This window comes from Salvelinus namaycush, chromosome 35 (assembly GCF_016432855.1).
Source record: "Salvelinus namaycush isolate Seneca chromosome 35, SaNama_1.0, whole genome shotgun sequence".
In the NCBI taxonomy this organism is placed as follows: Eukaryota; Metazoa; Chordata; class Actinopteri; order Salmoniformes; family Salmonidae; genus Salvelinus; species Salvelinus namaycush.
The window spans coordinates 1,716,547-1,741,175 of record NC_052341.1 but is presented as its reverse complement, the minus strand read 5'-3'; the positions used below and the strand labels follow the sequence as shown (position 1 = coordinate 1,741,175).

The 24,629-nt window shown below is 49.0% G+C and overlaps 1 protein-coding gene across 1 annotated transcript in view; it reads left to right on the top strand.

Annotated features, from left to right (window-relative positions):
* Positions 1-24,629, top strand: part of LOC120029349 (kinesin-like protein KIF20B) — a 59,439-nt gene that overhangs the window by 29,609 nt on the left and 5,201 nt on the right. The window contains exons 29-31 of the mRNA XM_038974581.1: positions 8,338-8,394; positions 10,712-10,786; positions 22,065-22,206. Coding sequence (XP_038830509.1) covers positions 8,338-8,394; positions 10,712-10,786; positions 22,065-22,206 — 274 coding nt within the window. The remainder of the gene's footprint in view (positions 1-8,337; positions 8,395-10,711; positions 10,787-22,064; positions 22,207-24,629) is intronic.

Below are 24,629 nucleotides of genomic sequence, written 5' to 3'. Positions count from 1 at the left end.
ATGGGGCAGTATGGGTCTCTGCTGCAGTGACGTAGGAGTGAGTGAAGGCTATGGGGCAGTATGGGTCTCTGCTGCAGTGACGTAGGAGTGCGTGAAGGCTATGGGGGCAGTATGGGTCTCTGCTGCAGTGACGTAGGAGTGAGTGAAGGCTATGGGGCAGTATGGGTCTCTGCTGCAGTGACGTTGGAGTGAGTGAAGGCTATGGGGCAGTATGGGTCTCTGCTGCAGTGACGTAGGAGTGAGTGAAGGCTATGGGGCAGTATGGGTCTCTGCTGCAGTGACGTAGGAGTGAGTGAAGGCTATGGGGCAGTATGGGTCTCTGCTGCAGTGACGTAGGAGTGAGTGAAGGCTATGGGGGCAGTATGGGTCTCTGCTGCAGTGACGTTGGAGTGAGTGAATGCTATGGGGGCAGTATGGGTCTCTGCTGCAGTGACGTTGGAGTGAGTGAAGGCTATGGGGCAGTATGGGTCTCTGCTGCAGTGACGTTGGAGTGAGTGAAGGCTATGGGGCAGTATGGGTCTCTGCTGCAGTGACGTAGGAGTGAGTGAAGGCTATGGGGCAGTATGGGTCTCTGCTGCAGTGACGTAGGAGTGAGTGAAGGCTATGGGGGCAGTATGGGTCTCTGCTGCAGTGACGTAGGAGTGAGTGAAGGCTATGGGGCAGTATGGGTCTCTGCTGCAGTGACGTTGGAGTGAGTGAAGGCTATGGGGCAGTATGGGTCTCTGCTGCAGTGACGTAGGAGTGAGTGAAGGCTATGGGGGCAGTATGGGTCTCTGCTGCAGTGACGTTGGAGTGAGTGAAGGCTATGGGGCAGTATGGGTCTCTGCTGCAGTGACGTTGGAGTGAGTGAAGGCTATGGGGCAGTATGGGTCTCTGCTGCAGTGACGTTGGAGTGAGTGAAGGCTATGGGGGCAGTATGGGTCTCTGCTGCAGTGACGTTGGAGTGAGTGAAGGCTATGGGGCAGTATGGGTCTCTGCTGCAGTGACTTTGGAGTGAGTGAAGGCTATGGGGGCAGTATGGGTCTCTGCTGCAGTGACTTTGGAGTGAGTGAAGGCTATGGGGGCAGTATGGGTCTCTGCTGCAGTGACGTTGGAGTGAGTGAAGGCTATGGGGCAGTATGGGTCTCTGCTGCAGTGACGTAGGAGTGAGTGAAGGCTATGGGGGCAGTATGGGTCTCTGCTGCAGTGACGTTGGAGTGAGTGAAGGCTATGGGGCAGTATGGGTCTCTGCTGCAGTGACGTTGGAGTGAGTGAAGGCTATGGGGCAGTATGGGTCTCTGCTGCAGTGACGTAGGAGTGAGTGAAGGCTATGGGGCAGTATGGGTCTCTGCTGCAGTGACGTAGGAGTGAGTGAAGGCTATGGGGCAGTATGGGTCTCTGCTGCAGTGACGTAGGAGTGAGTGAAGGCTATGGGGTAGTATTGCCTCCATATAGGAGGAGTATTTCTGGGGTTTAAACCTCTGCAGTTAGAAACTCAAGATTCCCTGCTGACTGTCCCAGTTGTATGATAGAGAGGGGAGGAGAGTGAGACTAGGGGGGAATCTTGAGTTGTATTTCCTTGATTCCTCGCATCATCACCTCCCCCTCAAAATGCATTGGTGGAGGAAGTTCGAGGGGAGGAACCTCATATCTTCTACTCCAATGTGTTTTGAGAAGGAGACTGGGAGAGGAAACAAGGAGAGATTCAACTGAGGACTTGGGAAAGTGAGAGCTGGCAGCAGATAGGCAGCAGAGAGGCTTTTGGTGGAAAGACACTACCTTTAGACATGGAGCCTTGTACGATCCAGAACGGCTCATAGGAGCAGGAGCCTATCACCTGTTTCTGTATCGTGAGGCAGCTTGATGTACCAGTACACCCTCTGGACAGGACGCTAGTATATCACCTGTTTCTGTAGCGTGAGGCAGCTTGATGTACCAGTACACCCTCTGGACAGGACGCTAGTATATCACCTGTTTCTGTAGCGTGAGGCAGCTTGATGTACCAGTACACCCTCTGGACAGGATGCTAGTATATCACCTGTTTCTGTAGCGTGAGGCAGCTTGATGTACCAGTACACCCTCTGGACAGGATGCTAGTATATCACCTGTTTCTGTAGCGTGAGGCAGCTTGATGTACCAGTACACCCTCTGGACAGGATGCTAGTATATCACCTGTTTCTGTAGCGTGAGGCAGCTTGATGTACAAGTACACCCTCTGGACAGGACGCTAGTATATCACCTGTTTCTGTAGCGTGAGGCAGCTTGATGTACCAGTAAACCCTCTGGACAGGATGCTAGTATATCACCTGTTTCTGTAGCGTGAGGCAGCTTGATGTACCAGTACACCCTCTGGACAGGATGCTAGTATATCACCTGTTTCTGTAGCGTGAGGCAGCTTGATGTACCAGTACACCCTCTGGACAGGATGCTAGTATATCTCCTGTTTCTGTAGCGTGAGGCAGCTTGATGTACCAGTACACCCTCTGGACAGGATGCTAGTATATCACCTGTTTCTGTAGCGTGAGGCAGCTTGATGTACCAGTACACCCTCTGGACAGGATGCTAGTATATCACCTGTTTCTGTAGCGTGAGGCAGCTTGATGTACCAGTACACCCTCTGGACAGGATGCTAGTACATCACCTGTTTCTGTAGCGTGAGGCAGCTTGATGTACCAGTACACCCTCTGGACAGGATGCTAGTATATCACCTGTTTCTGTAGCGTGAGGCAGCTTGATGTACCAGTACACCCTCTGGACAGGATGCTAGTATATCACCTGTTTCTGTAGCGTGAGGCAGCTTGATGTACCAGTACACCCTCTGGACAGGATGCTAGTATATCACCTGTTTCTGTAGCGTGAGGCAGCTTGATGTACCAGTACACCCTCTGGACAGGATGCTAGTATATCACCTGTTTCTGTAGCGTGAGGCAGCTTGATGTACCAGTACACCCTCTGGACAGGATGCTAGTATATCACCTGTTTCTGTAGCGTGAGGCAGCTTGATGTACCAGTACACCCTCTGGACAGGATGCTAGTATATCACCTGTTTCTGTAGCGTGAGGCAGCTTGATGTACCAGTACACCCTCTGGACAGGATGCTAGTATATCACCTGTTTCTGTAGCGTGAGGCAGCTTGATGTACCAGTAAACCCTCTGGACAGGATGCTAGTCTATCACCTGTTTCTGTAGCGTGAGGCAGCTTGATGTACCAGTACACCCTCTGGACAGGATGCTAGTCTATCACCTGTTTCTGTAGCGTGAGGCAGCTTGATGTACCAGTACACCCTCTGGACAGGATGCTAGTATATCACCTGTTTCTGTATCGTGAGGCAGCTTGATGTACCAGTACACCCTCTGGACAGGATGCTAGTATATCACCTGTTTCTGTAGCGTGAGGCAGCTTGATGTACCAGTACACCCTCTGGACAGGACGCTAGTATATCACCTGTTTCTGTAGCGTGAGGCAGCTTGATGTACCAGTACACCCTCTGGACAGGATGCTAGTATATCACCTGTTTCTGTATCGTGAGGCAGCTTGATGTACACCCTCTGGACAGGATGCTAGTATATCACCTGTTTCTGTAGCGTGAGGCAGCTTGATGTACCAGTACACCCTCTGGACAGGATGCTAGTCTATCACCTGTTTCTGTAGCGTGAGGCAGCTTGATGTACCAGTACACCCTCTGGACAGGATGCTAGTATATCACCTGTTTCTGTAGCGTGAGGCAGCTTGATGTACCAGTACACCCTCTGGACAGGATGCTAGTATATCACCTGTTTCTGTAGCGTGAGGCAGCTTGATGTACCAGTACACCCTCTGGACAGGATGCTAGTATATCACCTGTTTCTGTAGCGTGAGGCAGCTTGATGTACAAGTACACCCTCTGGACAGGATGCTAGTATATCACCTGTTTCTGTAGCGTGAGGCAGCTTGATGTACCAGTACACCCTCTGGACAGGATGCTAGTATATCACCTGTTTCTGTAGCGTGAGGCAGCTTGATGTACCAGTACACCCTCTGGACAGGATGCTAGTCTATCACCTGTTTCTGTAGCGTGAGGCAGCTTGATGTACCAGTACACCCTCTGGACAGGATGCTAGTCTATCACCTGTTTCTGTAGCGTGAGGCAGCTTGATGTACCAGTACACCCTCTGGACAGGATGCTAGTATATCACCTGTTTCTGTAGCGTGAGGCAGCTTGATGTACCAGTACACCCTCTGGACAGGATGCTAGTATATCACCTGTTTCTGTAGCGTGAGGCAGCTTGATGTACAAGTACACCCTCTGGACAGGATGCTAGTATATCACCTGTTTCTGTAGCGTGAGGCAGCTTGATGTACCAGTACACCCTCTAGACAGGATGCTAGTATATCACCTGTTTCTGTAGCGTGAGGCAGCTTGATGTACCAGTACACCCTCTGGACAGGATGCTAGTATATCACCTGTTTCTGTAGCGTGAGGCAGCTTGATGTACCAGTACACCCTCTGGACAGGATGCTAGTATATCACCTGTTTCTGTAGCGTGAGGCAGCTTGATGTACAAGTACACCCTCTGGACAGGATGCTAGTATATCACCTGTTTCTGTAGCGTGAGGCAGCTTGATGTACCAGTACACCCTCTGGACAGGATGCTAGTATATCACCTGTTTCTGTAGCGTGAGGCAGCTTGATGTACCAGTACACCCTCTGGACAGGATGCTAGTCTATCACCTGTTTCTGTAGCGTGAGGCAGCTTGATGTACCAGTACACCCTCTGGACAGGATGCTAGTATATCACCTGTTTCTGTAGCGTGAGGCAGCTTGATGTACCAGTACACCCTCTGGACAGGATGCTAGTATATCACCTGTTTCTGTAGCGTGAGGCAGCTTGATGTACCAGTACACCCTCTGGACAGGATGCTAGTATATCACCTGTTTCTGTAGCGTGAGGCAGCTTGATGTACCAGTACACCCTCTGGACAGGATGCTAGTCTATCACCTGTTTCTGTAGCGTGAGGCAGCTTGATGTACCAGTACACCCTCTGGACAGGATGCTAGTATATCACCTGTTTCTGTAGCGTGAGGCAGCTTGATGTACCAGTACACCCTCTGGACAGGATGCTAGTATATCACCTGTTTCTGTAGCGTGAGGCAGCTTGATGTACCAGTACACCCTCTGGACAGGATGCTAGTATATCACCTGTTTCTGTAGCGTGAGGCAGCTTGATGTACCAGTACACCCTCTGGACAGGATGCTAGTATATCACCTGTTTCTGTAGCGTGAGGCAGCTTGATGTACCAGTACACCCTCTGGACAGGATGCTAGTATATCACCTGTTTCTGTAGCGTGAGGCAGCTTGATGTACCAGTACACCCTCTGGACAGGATGCTAGTATATCACCTGTTTCTGTAGCGTGAGGCAGCTTGATGTACCAGTACACCCTCTGGACAGGATGCTAGTATATCACCTGTTTCTGTAGCGTGAGGCAGCTTGATGTACCAGTACACCCTCTGGACAGGATGCTAGTATATCACCTGTTTCTGTAGCGTGAGGCAGCTTGATGTACCAGTACACCCTCTGGACAGGATGCTAGTATATCACCTGTTTCTGTAGCGTGAGGCAGCTTGATGTACCAGTACACCCTCTGGACAGGATGCTAGTATATCACCTGTTTCTGTAGCGTGAGGCAGCTTGATGTACCAGTACACCCTCTGGACAGGATGCTAGTATATCACCTGTTTCTGTAGCGTGAGGCAGCTTGATGTACCAGTACACCCTCTGGACAGGATGCTAGTATATCACCTGTTTCTGTAGCGTGAGGCAGCTTGATGTACCAGTACACCCTCTGGACAGGATGCTAGTATATCACCTGTTTCTGTAGCGTGAGGCAGCTTGATGTACCAGTACACCCTCTGGACAGGATGCTAGTATATCACCTGTTTCTGTAGCGTGAGGCAGCTTGATGTACCAGTACACCCTCTGGACAGGATGCTAGTATATCACCTGTTTCTGTAGCGTGAGGCAGCTTGATGTACCAGTAAACCCTCTGGACAGGATGCTAGTATATCACCTGTTTCTGTAGCGTGAGGCAGCTTGATGTACCAGTACACCCTCTGGACAGGATGCTAGTCTATCACCTGTTTCTGTAGCGTGAGGCAGCTTGATGTACCAGTACACCCTCTGGACAGGATGCTAGTATATCACCTGTTTCTGTAGCGTGAGGCAGCTTGACGTACCAGTACACCCTCTGGACAGGATGCTAGTATATCACCTGTTTCTGTAGCGTGAGGCAGCTTGACGTACCAGTACACCCTCTGGACAGGATGCTAGTATATCACCTGTTTCTGTAGCGTGAGGCAGCTTGATGTACCAGTACACCCTCTGGACAGGATGCTAGTATATCACCTGTTTCTGTAGCGTGAGGCAGCTTGATGTACCAGTACACCCTCTGGACAGGATGCTAGTATGTCACCTGTTTCTGTAGCGTGAGGCAGCTTGATGTACCAGTACACCCTCTGGACAGGATGCTAGTCTATCACCTGTTTCTGTAGCGTGAGGCAGCTTGATGTACAAGTACACCCTCTGGACAGGACGCTAGTATATCACCTGTTTCTGTAGCGTGAGGCAGCTTGATGTACCAGTACACCCTCTGGACAGGATGCTAGTCTATCACCTGTTTCTGTAGCGTGAGGCAGCTTGATGTACAAGTACACCCTCTGGACAGGACGCTAGTATATCACCTGTTTCTGTAGCGTGAGGCAGCTTGATGTACCAGTACACCCTCTGGACAGGATGCTAGTATATCACCTGTTTCTGTAGCGTGAGGCAGCTTGATGTACCAGTACACCCTCTGGACAGGATGCTAGTATATCACCTGTTTCTGTAGCGTGAGGCAGCTTGATGTACCAGTACACCCTCTGGACAGGATGCTAGTATATCACCTGTTTCTGTAGCGTGAGGCAGCTTGATGTACCAGTACACCCTCTGGACAGGATGCTAGTATATTGTAGGTTCTTCCCTCCAATCTGTCTCCTTAATGCTGAGTGCCAAGCAGTCCCATTTCCTTCCCCCCCCCAGTCTGGATTGACACTGAGTCGGCCTTTTAGACTTGTCTTGTACTTACCAACAGGGGAACTTCTGTACCTAAAGCCCACACAGCCTAGCGGGGGGGCCCCTGAGAGCTCTGAGGTTCCTGGTCCTATTGTTACTGTTATTCAGCCCCTTCTGTTATATGACTCATTCACCTTTTTTTGGGACACAAAAAAACAAGACTGTTTCCCCCTGTGTCTCATCACATTTGACTCCCCGTTGCTGGGAATAAAATCACAAACATGTTTGTTTGTTTGTTGACCGCTAGACAGGAGGGGCGGGCACACTCCGACAGGAGGGGCGGGCACACTCCGACAGGAGGGGCGGGCACACTCCGACAGGAGGGGCGGGCACACTCCGACAGGAGGGGCGGGCACACTCCGACAGGAGGGGCGGGCACACTCCGACAGGAGGTGCAGGAGGGGCGGGCACACTCCGACAGGAGGGGCGGGCACACTCCGACAGGAGGTGCAGGAGGGGCGGGCACACTCCGACAGGAGGGGCGGGCTCACAGACAAACCTGATAATAACAAGTGAGGGTCCAGACGCAGGTAACTGCCAAAATTTAAGGAAACCTCAACATAGTGTCTTTTTTAATAGGCCGTTGGTCCACCACGAGCCGCCAGAACAACTTCAGTGTGCCTTGGCAGATTGTCTGGACCTCTATTGGAGGGATGCGAGAAATTCCATAATTTGGTGTTTTGTTGATGGTGGTGGAAAACACTGTCTCAGTTGGGTTGAGATCTGGTGACTTGAGACCCCTCTTTTAAAATCACTGAGATCTCTTCTAGCCATGGTAGCCAAAATAATTTGAAACATGACCCAAAGCATGATGGGATGTTAATTGTTTAATTAACTCCGGAACCCTGTGTGGAAACACCTGCTTTCAAATATACTTTTGTTTCCATAATTTCGTGTTTATTTTTATTTTTGTCAGTTACCTGCATCTTTAACAACATTCTCTATTTAGTCAGAAGCATTTTATTGCTCCTAACAGCTTTCTCTCAGACGATTTTAAAATGTTTTTTTTTTATAATGTTCACAACAAACATATGAACAGGGCAATGGTTTTAGTATTAAAGATGAATGCATCTGAAGCACACACAAAAGAGCCTTCGGTGTAGACGACTCGGGTTATTCTCGTTGCTACCCGATGGAAGTATTGCATCAGTCGATTTCTGCCTTAACACTTCTTTTATAAATGTGTTGTTAATCTGTTTCTTATTTACTTCAGAAGAGGTTTGTTATCATTTCCCACCGCTTGTAACACATCTTTTCTTTTTAAAGAAGAACCGTTGGCACTGTAAGGCTAAACCGAGAGCGACACGTGAGCTCCCATCTCAGGTATTCAAACCAGTCAGACCCATGTCTGTACTCATCCGTCCGTCGTACCATTTCAGTCATCCTTGGGGGTTCCATTTTTAACCCTCTTCATGCATGTTACTCCATCCCATCGTCATTCTTCTCGATTTTTGTATTACTTTGTTCATTAATGTTTAGGTTGGCGTAATGGCAAAGCTTTGTACGTTCTCTGAGAGACGATATGGAAGGAATGGTCGTGATTTGAAATGACAAGTGTTTCAGCGCTGGGTATTTCCTGCTTTTGTGGTAATTTCTATAAATAATATATACCCATTGATTTCTTGAAGACTGTAACTTATAAAATGCAGAAACACAAACTCCAGAGATTGTGGATAGTTTGAAACATGCTCAATGATTTAATATCTTGATGTAAAAGAAACTTAAATCAGATTTAGCACCTGTTTTAACAGATGTTATTGCGGATGCTGCGAAATGCTTGTGTTTCTAGCTCCATCAGCACAGTAATACATCTAACAATACACACAATCTAAAGTAAAGGAATGGAATTAAGAATATATAAATAAATATATGGACGAGCAATGTCCGAGTGGCATAGACTAAGATGCAGTAGGCTAGAGTATATACATACGAGATGAGTAATACATAGACTAAGATGTGGTAGGCTAGAGTATATACATATGAGATGAGTAATACATAGACTAAGATACAGTAGAATAGGATAGAATACAGTATATACATATGAGATGAGTAATACATAGACTAAGATACAGTAGGCTAGAGTATATACATACGAGATGAGTAATACATAGACTAAGATACAGTAGAATAGAATACAGTATATACATATGAGATGAGTAATACATAGACTAAGATGCAGTAGGCTAGAGTATATACATACGAGATGAGTAATACATAGACTAAGATACAGTAGAATAGGATAGAATACAGTATATACATAGACTAAGATGCAGTAGAATAGGATAGAATACAGTATATACATATGAGATGAGTAATACATAGACTAAGATGCGGTAGGCTAGAGTATACATACGAGATGAGTAATGCCAAATATGTAAACATTATTAAAGTGACTAGTGTTCCATTTTTTAAAATTAAAGTGGCCAGTAATTTGAAGTCTATGTATATACTGATACAATGTTGGACAGGTGTTACCAATTAACTTATTGAAGATACTTTTATTTTGGAATACACATTTAGTTTTTTTAAAGATTAGGTTTACTTTTGCCATGAGTTTCTGAACATTTCAGACTAGATTTATGTCGGATAGTCTTCACTGGAGCTGTGAACCATGCATTTGTTAATCCACATCAATAATTGGAAACCTACTGATTTATTTAATCTGCAATTACATGAGACTCTTAATGTTTGGCAAATCTTAATTGTATTTATTCAATTGATCTTTTGAAATCTATACATTCATGAAATTTAAATGAATATGTCCTATCTAATCCCGATCATTAGAGGGGGAAAATTCCCTAGGCTGTTGCCTACATGTTAGATTGAATTTGACTTTGTTTTTGGCTCATACTTATGAGCGTATGTAGCTTTAAAAACCACACCATGGCATTTTAATTTCTCTCCCTGCTCTACTGTCTCATCTCTCTGCCTCTCCCCCTGGTCTGCTGTCTCATCTCTCTGCCTCTCCCCCTGGTCTGCTGTCTCATCTCTCTGCCTCTCTCCCTGGTCTACTGTCTCATCTCTCTGCCTCTCCCCCTGGTCTGCTGTCTCATCTCTCTGCCTCTCTCCCTGGTCTACTGTCTCATCTCTCTGCCTCTCCCCCTGGTCTGCTGTCTCATCTCTCTGCCTCTCCCCCTGGTCTGCTGTCTCATCTCTCTGCCTCTCTCCCTGGTCTACTGTCTCATCTCTCTGCCTCTCTCCCTGGTCTACTGTCTCATCTCTCTGCCTCTCCGCCTGGTCTACTGTCTCATCTCTCTGCCTGGTCTGCTGTCTCATCTCTCTGCCTGGTCTGCTGTCTCATCTCTGCCTGGTCTGCTGTCTCATCTCTCTGCCTCTCTCCCTGGTCTACTGTCTCATCTCTCTGCCTGGTCTGCTGTCTCATCTCTCTGCCTGGTCTGCTGTCTCATCTCTCTGCCTCTCCCCCTGGTCTGCTGTCTCATCTCTCTGCCTCTCCCCCTGGTCTGCTGTCTCATCTCTGTGCCTCTCTCCCTGGTCTGCTGTCTCATCTCTGTGCCTCTCTCCCTGGTCTACTGTCTCATCTCTCTGCCTCTCCCCCTGGTCTACTGTCTCATCTCTCTGCCTCTCCCCCTGGTCTACTGTCTCATCTCTCTGCCTCTCCCCATGTGCTGGTGTTTCTCAGGATGAGGTGAACAATGAGAACCGAAGGAACACCAGAACCAGGAGGACTTCTAAACTGGCCGTACATCAAGAGGAGGTGAGAGAGACACGTTATTAAATGACTGCCCCCTTCTCGTTTTCAACACGGCCTGTGTGGCGTCTCTAAAGATGCATCGGTTAGAGAGCATGGTGCTTGCAACGCCAGGATTGTGAGTTCGGCTCCCGTGGGTCAACCATACATCACATTTGGTATTTTATTAGGATCCCCACTGGCTGTTGGTATTTTGGTGTTTTGTTAGAGTCCCCGTTAGCTGTTGAGATAACAGCAGCTACTTTTCCTGGGTCCGCACAAAACATGAACATGAATAGACAAGAACAGCTCAAGGACAGAACAACTTTTTTTTTTAAGGCCCACGTAGCCGACATATCAATACAGACACACAAACTATCCAGGTCAAATACGGGAGAGGTGTTGTGCCGTGAGGTGTTGCTTTGTGTTTTTTGAAACCAGGTTTGCTGTTTATTTGAAGGAAGTTCCATGCAATAATGGCTCTATTAAATACTGTACGCTTTCTTGAATTTGTTCTGGGTTTGCGGACTGTGAAAAGACCTGGTGGGGGGTGTGTGTCAGCTGTGTGTACAGTGGTTCCTCTTTTAAAAGTTGTGAGTTTACACCGTGGGACTTAGAGGTACCCAGCGTCACCGCGTCATTGCTCCAGACCACCACAAGGGGGAGTTAGAGCACTCATTATGCATTTGGGTCCCAAGGTTTTTATATGACCAATCATATCGAGCGGTTCCAATGACGAATTTCACACGGGGCCACCCGGCCCTGGTAACTTCAGCAAAGATGGCTGACAAAACATTACAGAAAGCAAATGTAAGCCGTTATAACGTCATAATGAGTCAAGCAAAAAATGTATAATTGAGAGGAATATGTTAGTTAATGTAGAGACAAATGATTTTTTTTGTCATAAAGTACATTTTATGAAAATCTCTATTTAGCAAGGTTTTTTTCCCCAGCCACATCCAATACCAGGTTTATGATATCTCACTCATTATACACTTCAACAGTGTTTACAACTGCTGCTCCTGGGACATCAATGATTACACATTGTAACTATGCAATAGACTAGAAACATGAGTTAAGTTAAGGCTGATTTGTAATTCATATATATATATATATATATATATATACATACATACACACACACACACACACACACACACAGAATAAAAAACATTACGTCCTGCCAGCACACCCACAAGCGAGCCACTCAGGCAGAGAATGACGCATGGGAAAAGAGCGAGGAACGAGATGGGAGTAACAATCCAGGCTATTTGCTCTGAGGCATAATAATGTAATGAAACAAGCAGAGGAGCAGGTTTAGAACCCTCAACATTCTAGCCTGAAGTCCAGCACACTAACGACTGTGGCCCAAATGTATTCATTGGGGTTGGGGCCGATTGGGGCTAAAAACACTTTATCAATTGGAATCTTTAACATGTGGAAAGAGGGAAAATATTATTATTAGTTTTTCACAAGCGTAGCAGGATGGGCTATTAGCTGAACAATAGACTATTCAACCTTTACTAAAGAATTGTCTAATAGCCGAGCTAGGTGTGAACCTCCCCAATTTGAGCTAGGTGTGAACCCCCCCCCCCCCCCCCAACTTGAGCTAGGTGTGAACCTCCCCCCCTCCCCAACTTGAGCTAGGTGTGAACCTCACCCCCTCCCCAACTTGAGCTAGGTGTGAACCTCCCCTCCCCAACTTGAGCTAGGTGTGAACCTCCCCCCCTCCCCAACTTGAGCTAGGTGTGAACCTCACCCCCTCCCCAACTTGAGCTAGGTGTGAACCTCCCCTCCCCAATTTGAGCTAGGTGTGAACCTCCCCTCCCCAATTTGAGCTAGGTGTGAAACTCCCCTCCCCAACTTGAGCTAGGTGTGAACCTCCCCTCCCCAACTTGAGCTAGGTGTGAACCCCCCCTCCCCAACTTGAGCTAGGTGTGAACCCCCCCTCCCCAACTTGAGCTAGGTGTGAACCTCCCCCTCCCCAACTTGAGCTAGGTGTGAACCTCCCCCTCCCCAACTTGAGCTAGGTGTGAAACCCCCTCCTCCCCAACTTGAGCTAGGTGTGAAACCCCCTCCTCCCCAACTTGAGCTAGGTGTGAACCTCCCCCCCTCCCCAACTGAGCTAGGTGTGAACCCCCTCCTCCCCAACTTGAGCTAGGTGTGAAACCCCCTCCTCCCCAACTTGAGCTAGGTGTGAACCCCCCCCCTTCCCTCCCCAACTTGAGCTAGGTGTGAACCCCCCCCCCTTCCCTCCCCAACTGAGCTAGGTGTGAACCCCCCCCCCCCTTGCTTCCCCAACTTGAGCTAGGTGTGAAACCCCCTCCCAACTTGAGCTAGGTGTGAACCCCCCCCTCCCCTCCCCAACTTGAGCTAGGTGTGAACCCCCCCCCCCCCCCCCTCCCCTCCCCAACTTGAGCTAGGTGTGAACCTCCCCTCCCCAACTTGAGCTAGGTGTGAACCTCCCCTCCCCAACTTGAGCTAGGTGTGAAACCCCCTCCTCCCTAACTTGAGCTTGGTGTGAAACCCCTCCTCCCCAACTTGAGCTAGGTGTGAACCTCCCCTCCCCAACTTGAGCTAGGTGTGAACCTCCCCTCCCCAACTTGAGCTAGGTGTGAACCTCCCCTCCCCAACTTGAGCTAGGTGTGAACCTCCCCTCCCCAACTTGAGCTAGGTGTGAACCTCCCCTCCCCAACTTGAGCTAGGTGTGAACCCCCCCTCCCCAACTTGAGCTAGGTGTGAAACCCCCTCCTCCCCAACTTGAGCTAGGTGTGAACCTCCCCCCCTCCCCAACTGAGCTAGGTGTGAACCCCTCCCCCCTCCCCAACTGAGCTAGGTGTGAACCCCCCCCCCCCCCTTCCCTCCCCAACTTGAGCTAGGTGTGAAACCCCCTCCTCCCCAACTTGAGCTTGGTGTGAAACCCCTCCTCCCCAACTTGAGCTAGGTGTGAAACCCCTCCTCCCCAACTTGAGCTAGGTGTGAAACCCCTCCTCCCCAACTTGAGCTAGGTGTGAAACCCCTCCTCCCCAACTTGAGCTAGGTGTGAAACCCCTCCTCCCCAACTTGAGCTAGGTGTGAACCTCCCCTCCCCAACTTGAGCTAGGTGTGAAACCCCCTCCTCCCCAACTTGAGCTAGGTGTGAACCTCCCCCCTCCCCAACTGAGCTAGGTGTGAACCCCTCCCCCCTCCCCAACTGAGCTAGGTGTGAAACCCCCCCCCTTCCCTCCCCAACTTGAGCTAGGTGTGAACCTCCCCCCCTCCCCAACTGAGCTAGGTGTGAACCCCTCCCCAACTGAGCTAGGTGTGAACCCCCCCTTCCCTCCCCAACTTGAGCTAGGTGTGAACCTCCCCCCCTCCCCAACTGAGCTAGGTGTGAACCCCTCCCCCCTCCCCAACTGAGCTAGGTGTGAACCCCCCCCCCCCCCCCCCCCCCCTTCCCTCCCCAACTTGAGCTAGGTGTGAAACCCCCTCCTCCCCAACTTGAGCTTGGTGTGAAACCCCTCCTCCCCAACTTGAGCTAGGTGTGAAACCCCTCCTCCCCAACTTGAGCTAGGTGTGAAACCCCTCCTCCCCAACTTGAGCTAGGTGTGAAACCCCTCCTCCCCAACTTGAGCTAGGTGTGAACCTCCCCTCCCCAACTTGAGCTAGGTGTGAAACCCCCTCCTCCCCAACTTGAGCTAGGTGTGAACCTCCCCCCTCCCCAACTGAGCTAGGTGTGAACCCCTCCCCCCTCCCCAACTGAGCTAGGTGTGAAACCCCCCCCCTTCCCTCCCCAACTTGAGCTAGGTGTGAACCTCCCCCCCTCCCCAACTGAGCTAGGTGTGAACCCCTCCCCAACTGAGCTAGGTGTGAACCCCCCCTTCCCTCCCCAATTTGAGCTAGGTGTGAAACCCCCTCCTCCCCAATTTGAGCTAGGTGTGAAACCCCCTCCTCCCCAACTTGAGCTAGGTGTGAACCTCACCCCCTCCCCAACTTGAGCTAGGTGTGAACCTCCCCTCCCCAATTTGAGCTAGGTGTGAACCTCCCCTCCCCAATTTGAGCTAGGTGTGAAACTCCCCTCCCCAACTTGAGCTAGGTGTGAACCCCCCCTCCCCAACTTGAGCTAGGTGTGAACCCCCCCTCCCCAACTTGAGCTAGGTGTGAACCTCCCCCTCCCCAACTTGAGCTAGGTGTGAACCCCCCCTCCCCAACTTGAGCTAGGTGTGAAACCCCCTCCCCAACTTGAGCTAGGTGTGAACCCCCCCTCCCCAACTTGAGCTAGGTGTGAACCCCCCCTCCCCAACTTGAGCTAGGTGTGAACCTCCCCCTCCCCAACTTGAGCTAGGTGTGAACCCCCCCTCCCCAACTTGAGCTAGGTGTGAACCCCCCCTCCCCAACTTGAGCTAGGTGTGAACCCCCCCTCCCCAACTTGAGCTAGGTGTGAACCTCACCCCCTCCCCAACTTGAGCTAGGTGTGAACCTCACCCCCTCCCCAACTTGAGCTAGGTGTGAACCTCCCCTCCCCAATTTGAGCTAGGTGTGAAACTCCCCTCCCCAACTTGAGCTAGGTGTGAACCTCCCCTCCCCAACTTGAGCTAGGTGTGAACCTCCCCTCCCCAACTTGAGCTAGGTGTGAACCCCCCCTCCCCAACTTGAGCTAGGTGTGAACCCCCCCTCCCCAACTTGAGCTAGGTGTGAACCTCCCCCTCCCCAACTTGAGCTAGGTGTGAACCTCCCCTCCCCAACTTGAGCTAGGTGTGAAACCCCCTCCTCCCCAACTTGAGCTAGGTGTGAAACCCCCTCCTCCCCAACTTGAGCTAGGTGTGAAACCCCCTCCTCCCCAACTTGAGCTAGGTGTGAACCTCCCCCCCTCCCCAACTGAGCTAGGTGTGAACCCCCTCCTCCCCAACTTGAGCTAGGTGTGAAACCCCCTCCTCCCCAACTTGAGCTAGGTGTGAACCCCCCCCCTTCCCTCCCCAACTGAGCTAGGTGTGAACCCCCCCCCCCTTGCCTCCCCAACTTGAGCTAGGTGTGAAACCCCCTCCCAACTTGAGCTAGGTGTGAACCCCCCCCTCCCCTCCCCAACTTGAGCTAGGTGTGAACCCCCCCCCCCCTCCCCTCCCCAACTTGAGCTAGGTGTGAAACCCCCTCCTCCCCAACTTGAGCTTGGTGTGAAACCCCTCCTCCCCAACTTGAGCTAGGTGTGAACCTCCCCTCCCCAACTTGAGCTAGGTGTGAACCTCCCCTCCCCAACTTGAGCTAGGTGTGAACCTCCCCTCCCCAACTTGAGCTAGGTGTGAACCTCCCCTCCCCAACTTGAGCTAGGTGTGAACCTCCCCTCCCCAACTTGAGCTAGGTGTGAACCTCCCCTCCCCAACTTGAGCTAGGTGTGAACCTCCCCCCCTCCCCAACTTGAGCTAGGTGTGAACCTCCCCCCCTCCCCAACTTGAGCTAGGTGTGAACCTCCCCTCCCCAACTTGAGCTAGGTGTGAAACCCCTCCTCCCCAACTTGAGCTAGGTGTGAAACCCCTCCTCCCCAACTTGAGCTAGGTGTGAAACCCCTCCTCCCCAACTTGAGCTAGGTGTGAAACCCCTCCTCCCCAACTTGAGCTAGGTGTGAACCCCCCCTCCCCAACTTGAGCTAGGTGTGAAACCCCCTCCTCCCCAACTTGAGCTAGGTGTGAACCTCCCCCCCTCCCCAACTGAGCTAGGTGTGAACCCCTCCCCCCTCCCCAACTGAGCTAGGTGTGAACCCCCCCCCCCCCCCCCCTTCCCTCCCCAACTTGAGCTAGGTGTGAAACCCCCTCCTCCCCAACTTGAGCTTGGTGTGAAACCCCTCCTCCCCAACTTGAGCTAGGTGTGAAACCCCTCCTCCCCAACTTGAGCTAGGTGTGAAACCCCTCCTCCCCAACTTGAGCTAGGTGTGAAACCCCTCCTCCCCAACTTGAGCTAGGTGTGAACCTCCCCTCCCCAACTTGAGCTAGGTGTGAACCCCCCCTCCCCAACTTGAGCTAGGTGTGAAACCCCCTCCTCCCCAACTTGAGCTAGGTGTGAACCTCCCCCCTCCCCAACTGAGCTAGGTGTGAACCCCTCCCCCCTCCCCAACTGAGCTAGGTGTGAACCCCCCCCCTTCCCTCCCCAACTTGAGCTAGGTGTGAACCTCCCCCCCTCCCCAACTGAGCTAGGTGTGAACCCCTCCCCAACTGAGCTAGGTGTGAACCCCTCCCCAACTGAGCTAGGTGTGAACCCCCCCTTCCCTCCCCAACTTGAGCTAGGTGTGAAACCCCCTCCTCCCCAATTTGAGCTAGGTGTGAAACCCCCTCCTCCCCAACTTGAGCTAGGTGTGAAACCCCCTCCTCCCCAACTTGAGCTAGGTGTGAACCCCCCCCTCCCCTCCCCAATTTGAGCTTGGTGTGAAACCCCCTCCTCCCCAACTTGAGCTAGGTGTAAAACCCTCCCCTCCCCAACTTGAGGTAGGTGTGAACCCCCCCTTCCCTCCCCAACTTGAGCTAGGTGTGAAACCCCCTCCTCCCCAATTTGAGCTAGGTGTGAAACCCCCTCCTCCCCAACTTGAGCTAGGTGTGAAACCCCCTCCTCCCCAACTTGAGCTAGGTGTGAACCCCCCCCTCCCCTCCCCAATTTGAGCTTGGTGTGAAACCCCCTCCTCCCCAACTTGAGCTAGGTGTGAAACCCTCCCCTCCCCAACTTGAGGTAGGTGTGAAACCCCCTCCCCTCCCCAACTTGAGCTAGGTGTGAAACCCCCCCCCTCCCCAACTTGAGGTAGGTGTGAAACCCCCTCCCCTCCCCAATTTGAGCTAGGTATGAAACCCCCTTCCTCCCCAACTTGGAACAAATCATTTTCAGGACTACTGTATCTAGAAAAAGCAGCAATAGGTTTTTAAGAAGAGGCTGTTCTCCACAATGTGTGGATGAAGCTCTTCATTTGGCATTGGGGGAAAACCCGAGAAGAACTTTTACCAAACTTTGACCCGCTAAAGACCACTCTAATGTTCACACCTTATTATATATATATAGGAGAGGTCACAATTTACGCGATAAATTGGTCCGTGCCAACTGCCAGCCGCAAAAGACTCAGCCAGGCTCTTTTACGCCCTCTTCCAAATGGTAGCTATAAATGCAGAGGTTGAGCACAGTGCAACAATATGATGAAGTGTGAATATTTCTGCCAACCACATACAGGAAAACGGTTCCTAATAAATGACATTATTAGGTGCTCCACCACCCATGGTATCTACATTATTAAATGTCTATGTGGGCTGTGGTATGTAGGTAAAACCTCTCGTTCTCTCAAACAGAGAATCAGGGAACACAAAAGTTAAATCAGGAGAAACGACAGGGATTATCCAGTCGCAGTACATTTTAATGACCTGAAGCATGACATTTCTCCTTTTTTTTTTTTTTTTTTTTAAATAGGCCTAGACTCTGAAGAAATAGACTCCAATTAAGCCCTCGTTGTTTGTAAAGTCAAATTCAAAAGGCACTCGCACATCTGAGCTATCTTTTTTGCAGGTGCATGGCAACAGGTGCATGGCAACAGGTGCATGGCAACAGCTGGATAAGATGAGGAAAAAGGAACCTGCACATTTCTCTTGCTTGTATCACTGATCTTTAATAAGCTTTACGTATCGGCCTCACGGCCTTCGTCAGAGCTTTTGTGAGGTAGACCTAGCCCCACCCACATTCGTTCCACACATCAAAAGGGGTTTGGAGGTGAAGAAAAAACAAATAAGTGCTACCAAATATAACAATATGCGCATCATAAATATTCAAATAAAGCGTGTACATAAAACATATTAAACACGTCTGTAAAACCACAATGAGGACATCGACCTACCGCGCTAGTTTTCATAAATCATTGGGTACAACGCAAGGAAAAACATCAGTGTAATCTGAAATAGGGGCTGAATTCATGTTCACGTTTACAACATAACATACATAGACATTTCATCATTAAGACCTTCAGGAAATAATGTCTGGAGGGTGAAAATCCCAAAACATTCTCTTTTACTCAGAGTATTATTAATATCACCTCCCCTGTCTGATATCTTAACTTTCTCTATGCCACAAAATCTTTTTAAAATAACTGGCTGAAGTAGGCTATGATGCTTGACAGCCTAATAGAAGTAGGATTTTTTTTTTATTAGTCCTATTTACAATTGCAACTGATCACAAATGTAGCATCCTACATTAAAACAACAATTTAAAGAAAAAAAAGTCTGCACTTTCGGACTAAAACAATGTAACTAACTAAAAATAGAGCGCACATTCGTAATTCCCAAACTCTAAAAGTAATTGGAAAGGTAGATACAAATGATGTGCGACACTGTGGTTACAATAAATAATGTAGCCCACCATGCAAATGTTTCCTATTAGTCTGTGGAGAGAGACCGAGGCGAGGAGAGAGGGAGAAGATGAAAAGCGAGAGACAGATTGATAGGATAATTCCCATTTGATGGTTTATTTTAAAGTGGAATTATTATTATTGAATGTCTCGCCAGCTTTGATCTGGGCCTGGAGGACGCAAAGTTTCTCAGACGAATCATAGGGTCGAAACTACAGAACAGTACAAAACAAGCTAACACACATGGTTAATGTGGTGCTATTCCAAGGATGTGTAACCGAAGAGAGACACCACGAGTGGGCACAGAATACATAGCATTACTGCTGCGTCGTCTATTTCAGCACCGTTTCACACTGCTCTGAGACCAGCATGGAGAAACGAAAATGCTCAAATATATTCTTTAAGATGTGTTGATTATTCAGCAAAACATCATTTGCTTATATTCAGTCAAGTTAGGTTTATCCAGAAATAAATCATTCAAAATAACTGGCTTTATTTACAAATTAGTGAGAATGCCTCACCCCATGTTCAAGAATTGCCTCTTTTTTTTTCTCGCTCACTCCAGGTTAAATGAAAAACGAAATCTCCAAAATATTGTTACTTTTTAAACAAAGCAATTTATTAATTAATTTCGAATTATATAAAAGCCCTTTAGGATATGTGAGAATATCTAATGGAAAATACCACTTAGATATTAATATAGAGTCCTCTAAATGTAAGGAAAATGCCCTTTAGATATTAATATAGTCCTCCAATCCTCTAAATGTAATTATTGGCTGAGAGGCAAGGCATTGAAAAAAAAATCATATTTTTCAATATACTGTAGGCTTGCCATAGGTGAAATGAGTCTCACTAGTGTTGAGTAACGTGCTGTTAAAAAATGGTGTAGGACTTTATTTATTTAAAGAGCATTTAAAAGTTAGAAAAACAAAAGCCTATAACTATTTTAGCACCGTTTTGCGCTACTCTGAGACAAGCATGAGGACTGGTCTTGATAAATCAATGAGATTTTTATTTTCACTTAATCTCCATTTGGAAATTAATCACTAACCTTTGAACATCTTCATCAGATGACATCATGTTATACAATACATTTATGTTTTGTTCGATAATGTGCATATTTATAGCCACAAATCGTGGTTTTACATTGGCGCCATGTTCAGAAATGCATCCAAAATAGCCAGAATAATTACAGAGAGCAATGTGAAATACAGAAATACTCATCATAAAACTTTGATGAAAGATACATGTTGTACATATAATTAAAGATACACTGGTTCTTAATGCAACCGCTGTGTTAGATTTAAAAAATAACTTTAGTAAAAAGCACACCATGCAATAATCTGAGACGGCGCTCAGCCATTCTCCGCCGTGTTGGAGTCAACAGAAATACAAAATTACATCATAAATATTCCCTTACCTTTTGATGATCTTTCATCAGAATGCAGTGCCAGGAATCCTAGTTCCACAATAAATCGTTGTTTTGTTTTATAATGTCTATTTACTTCTGTCGAATTAGCAACTTTGGCTAGCATGTGTAGTACACGTGTCCATACAAATTTACGCTTATGAACGAAAACTTCAAAAAGTGATATTACAAATCGAATAAACTGGTTAAACTCAGTTGAAAATCAATCTTCAGGATGTTTTTCCTCATATATATCCAATAACGTCCCAAACGGAGCATTTCTTCATGTCTATATGACTCATTGCAGACAAGGACATGACGTTCCCAGTGTGCGTGGCCAAGAACTGGCAATCTGCCTGACCACGCACCCCAATAGCTCTCATCCGGCCCCATATCATGCTAGACGCTTCATTCCACGTTCTACTGCCTGTTGACATCTAGTGGAAGGCGTATGAAGTGCATACAGATCCATAAATATAGGAGATTTGAATAGGCCATGACTTTCAGATCGACCCATTTCAGATTTTTTACTTCCTGTTTGGAAGTTTGCCTGCCATATGAGTTCTGTTTTACTCAGATATAATTCAAACCGTTGTAGAAACTTCAGAGTGTTTTCTATCCAATAGTAATAATAATATGCATATCATATGATCTAGGACAGAGTACGAGGCCGTTCAATTTGGGCACCAATTCATCCAAAAGTGAAAATGTCGCCCCCTATCCTAGAGAAGTTAATAAACTTGTAACCGCACTTTTGAGAAAATGGCCCTTGGAATGTTTTGGTACCTACTGAAGAGCTCTTCGTTGTCTACACCCATTCAGCATTGTTCCCACCCTCTTAAGCTTTAGCCCCACCCATCTCTTGTGAGGTCATGTGCTAAACAGTGAGTAGTGTAGTAAAGTTAAGTTTAAAAGTGGTAGTAGCCTACATTAAGGAAAAATTTCAGGTAAACAAAGTGTCCTGATGAAAAAATATTTTATAAATTTTAGATGACTCTTACCCAGACACACTTGTCTAAATTGATGGGTCATGTGAAAGACATTTTCCACTTCACAATAACAGCACTTACAGTTGACCGGGGCAGCTCTAGCAGGGTAGACATTTTACAAACTGACTTGTTGGAAAGGTGGCATCCTATGACGGTGCTATGTTCAATGTCGCTGAGTTCTTCAGTACGGGCCATTCTACTGCCAATGTTTGTCTATGGAGATTGCATGGCTGTGTGCTCGATTTCAGCAACGGTTGTTTTGAAGGGGTGTACACATACTTATTATTATAAACTGCCTGGTTTGAGCCCTGTATGCTGATTGGCTGAAAGCCATGGTGTAGACCACGGGTATGACAAAACCATTTTGTTTTTACTGCTCTAATTACGTTGGTAACCAGTTTTATAAAAACGATAAGGCACCTCGGGTTTGTTATCTGGCCAATATACCACGGCTAAGGGCTGTGTCAGCGTTCTGTCGTGCCTAAGAACAATCCTTAGCCGTGGTATATTGGCCATTATACCACACCACCTCAGGCCTTATTGCTTAATTATATCATGGTTTCGTAGACCTCTCCGGCGAGGGGCAGTAAAGACCCGGACTCCATTAAACCCCAGGACTCCCAGTCCAGCCTTCGGAGCAGGAAAGAAGGAACGATGCAGAAGATCGGCGACTTCCTCCAGAGCTCCCCAACGTTTTTCGGTAGCAAGGGTAAGAGTTGACACTAACAGTAGCACAGAATGTGCCGGATACTCTATAGCTAGATTACATCATCAGACCAAAGAGCCAGAAACCACACTGGAGCCAAAGTACCATCTGCAGTGGTACGAATCACACCTTAATGGTCAAGTTCAGTATTACCTGCCACAGTCTCTATCCATCCATCCACAGTCTCTATCTGTCCGTCCACAGTCTCTCTCTCTCTATCCGTCCGTCCACAGTCTCTCTCTCTCTATCCGTCCGTCCACAGTCTCTCTCTCTCTATCCGTCCGTCCACAGTCTCTCTCTCTCTATCCGTCCGTCCACAGTCTCTCTCTCTCTATCCGTCCATCCACAGTCTCTCTCTCTCTATCCGTCCATCCACAGTCTCTCTCTCTCTATCCGTCCATCCACAGTCTCTCTCTCTCTATCCGTCCATCCACAGTCTCTCTCTCTCTATCCGTCCATCCACAGTCTCTCTCTCTCTATCCGTCCATCCACAGTCTCTCTCTCTCTATCCGTCCATCCACAGTCTCTCTCTCTCTATCCGTCCATCCACAGTCTCTCTCTCTCTATCCGTCCATCCACAGTCTCTCTCTCTCTCTCTCTCTATCCGTCCATCCACAGTCTCTCTCTCTCTCTCTCTCTCTCTCTCTCTCCGTCCATCCACAGTCTCTCTCTCTCTCTCCGTCCATCCACAGTCTCTCTCTCTCTCCGTCCGTCCACAGTCTCTCTCTCTCTCTCTCCGTCCGTCCACAGTCTCTCTCTCTCTCTCCGTCCGTCCACAGTCTCTCTCTCTCTCTCCGTCCGTCCACAGTCTCTCTCTCTCTCTCCGTCCGTCCACAGTCTCTCTCTCTCTCTCCGTCCGTCCACAGTCTCTCTCTCTCTCTCCGTCCGTCCACAGTCTCTCTCTCTCTCTCCGTCCGTCCACAGTCTCTCTCTCTCTCTCCGTCCGTCCACAGTCTCTCTCTCTCTCTCCGTCCGTCCACAGTCTCTCTCTCTCTCTCCGTCCGTCCACAGTCTCTCTCTCTCTCTCCGTCCGTCCACAGTCTCTCTCTCTCTCTCCGTCCGTCCACAGTCTCTCTCTCTCTCTCCGTCCGTCCACAGTCTCTCTCTCTCTCTCCGTCCGTCCACAGTCTCTCTCTCTCTCTCTCTCCGTCCGTCCACAGTCTCTCTCTCTCTCTCTCTCCGTCCGTCCACAGTCTCTCTCTCTCTCTCTCTCCGTCCGTCCACAGTCTCTCTCTCTCTCTCTATCCGTCCGTCCACAGTCTCTCTCTCTCTCTCTATCCGTCCGTCCACAGTCTCTCTCTCTCTCTCTATCCGTCCGTCCACAGTCTCTCTCTCTCTCTCTATCCGTCCGTCCACAGTCTCTCTCTCTCTCTCTATCCGTCCGTCCACAGTCTCTCTCTCTCTCTCTATCCGTCCGTCCACAGTCTCTCTCTCTCTCTCTATCCGTCCGTCCACAGTCTCTCTCTCTCTCTCTATCCGTCCGTCCACAGTCTCTCTCTCTCTCTCTATCCGTCCGTCCACAGTCTCTCTCTCTCTCTCTATCCGTCCGTCCACAGTCTCTCTCTCTCTCTCTATCCGTCCGTCCACAGTCTCTCTCTCTCTCTCTCTATCCGTCCGTCCACAGTCTCTCTCTCTCTCTCTCTATCCGTCCGTCCACAGTCTCTCTCTCTCTCTCTCTATCCGTCCGTCCACAGTCTCTCTCTCTCTCTCTCTATCCGTCCGTCCACAGTCTCTCTCTCTCTCTCTCTATCCGTCCGTCCACAGTCTCTCTCTCTCTCTCTCTATCCGTCCGTCCGTAGTCTCTCTCTCTCTCTCTCTATCCGTCCCATCCACAGTCTCTCTCTCTCTATCCGTCCATCCACAGTCTCTCTCTCTCTCTCTCTCTCCGTCCGTCCACACTCTCTCTCTCTCTCTCTCTATCCGTCCGTCCACAGTCTCTCTCTCTCTCTCTCTATCCGTCCGTCCACAGTCTCTCTCTCTCTCTCTCTATCCGTCCGTCCACAGTCTCTCTCTCTCTCTCTCTATCCGTCCGTCCACAGTCTCTCTCTCTCTCTCTCTATCCGTCCGTCCACAGTCTCTCTCTCTCTCTCTCTATCCGTCCGTCCACAGTCTCTCTCTCTCTCTCTCTATCCGTCCGTCCACAGTCTCTCTCTCTCTCTCTCTATCCGTCCGTCCACAGTCTCTCTCTCTCTCTCTCTATCCGTCCGTCCACAGTCTCTCTCTCTCTCTCTCTATCCGTCCGTCCACAGTCTCTCTCTCTCTCTCTCTATCCGTCCGTCCACAGTCTCTCTCTCTCTCTCTCTATCCGTCCGTCCACAGTCTCTCTCTCTCTCTCTCTATCCGTCCGTCCACAGTCTCTCTCTCTCTCTCTCTATCCGTCCGTCCACAGTCTCTCTCTCTCTCTCTCTATCCGTCCGTCCACAGTC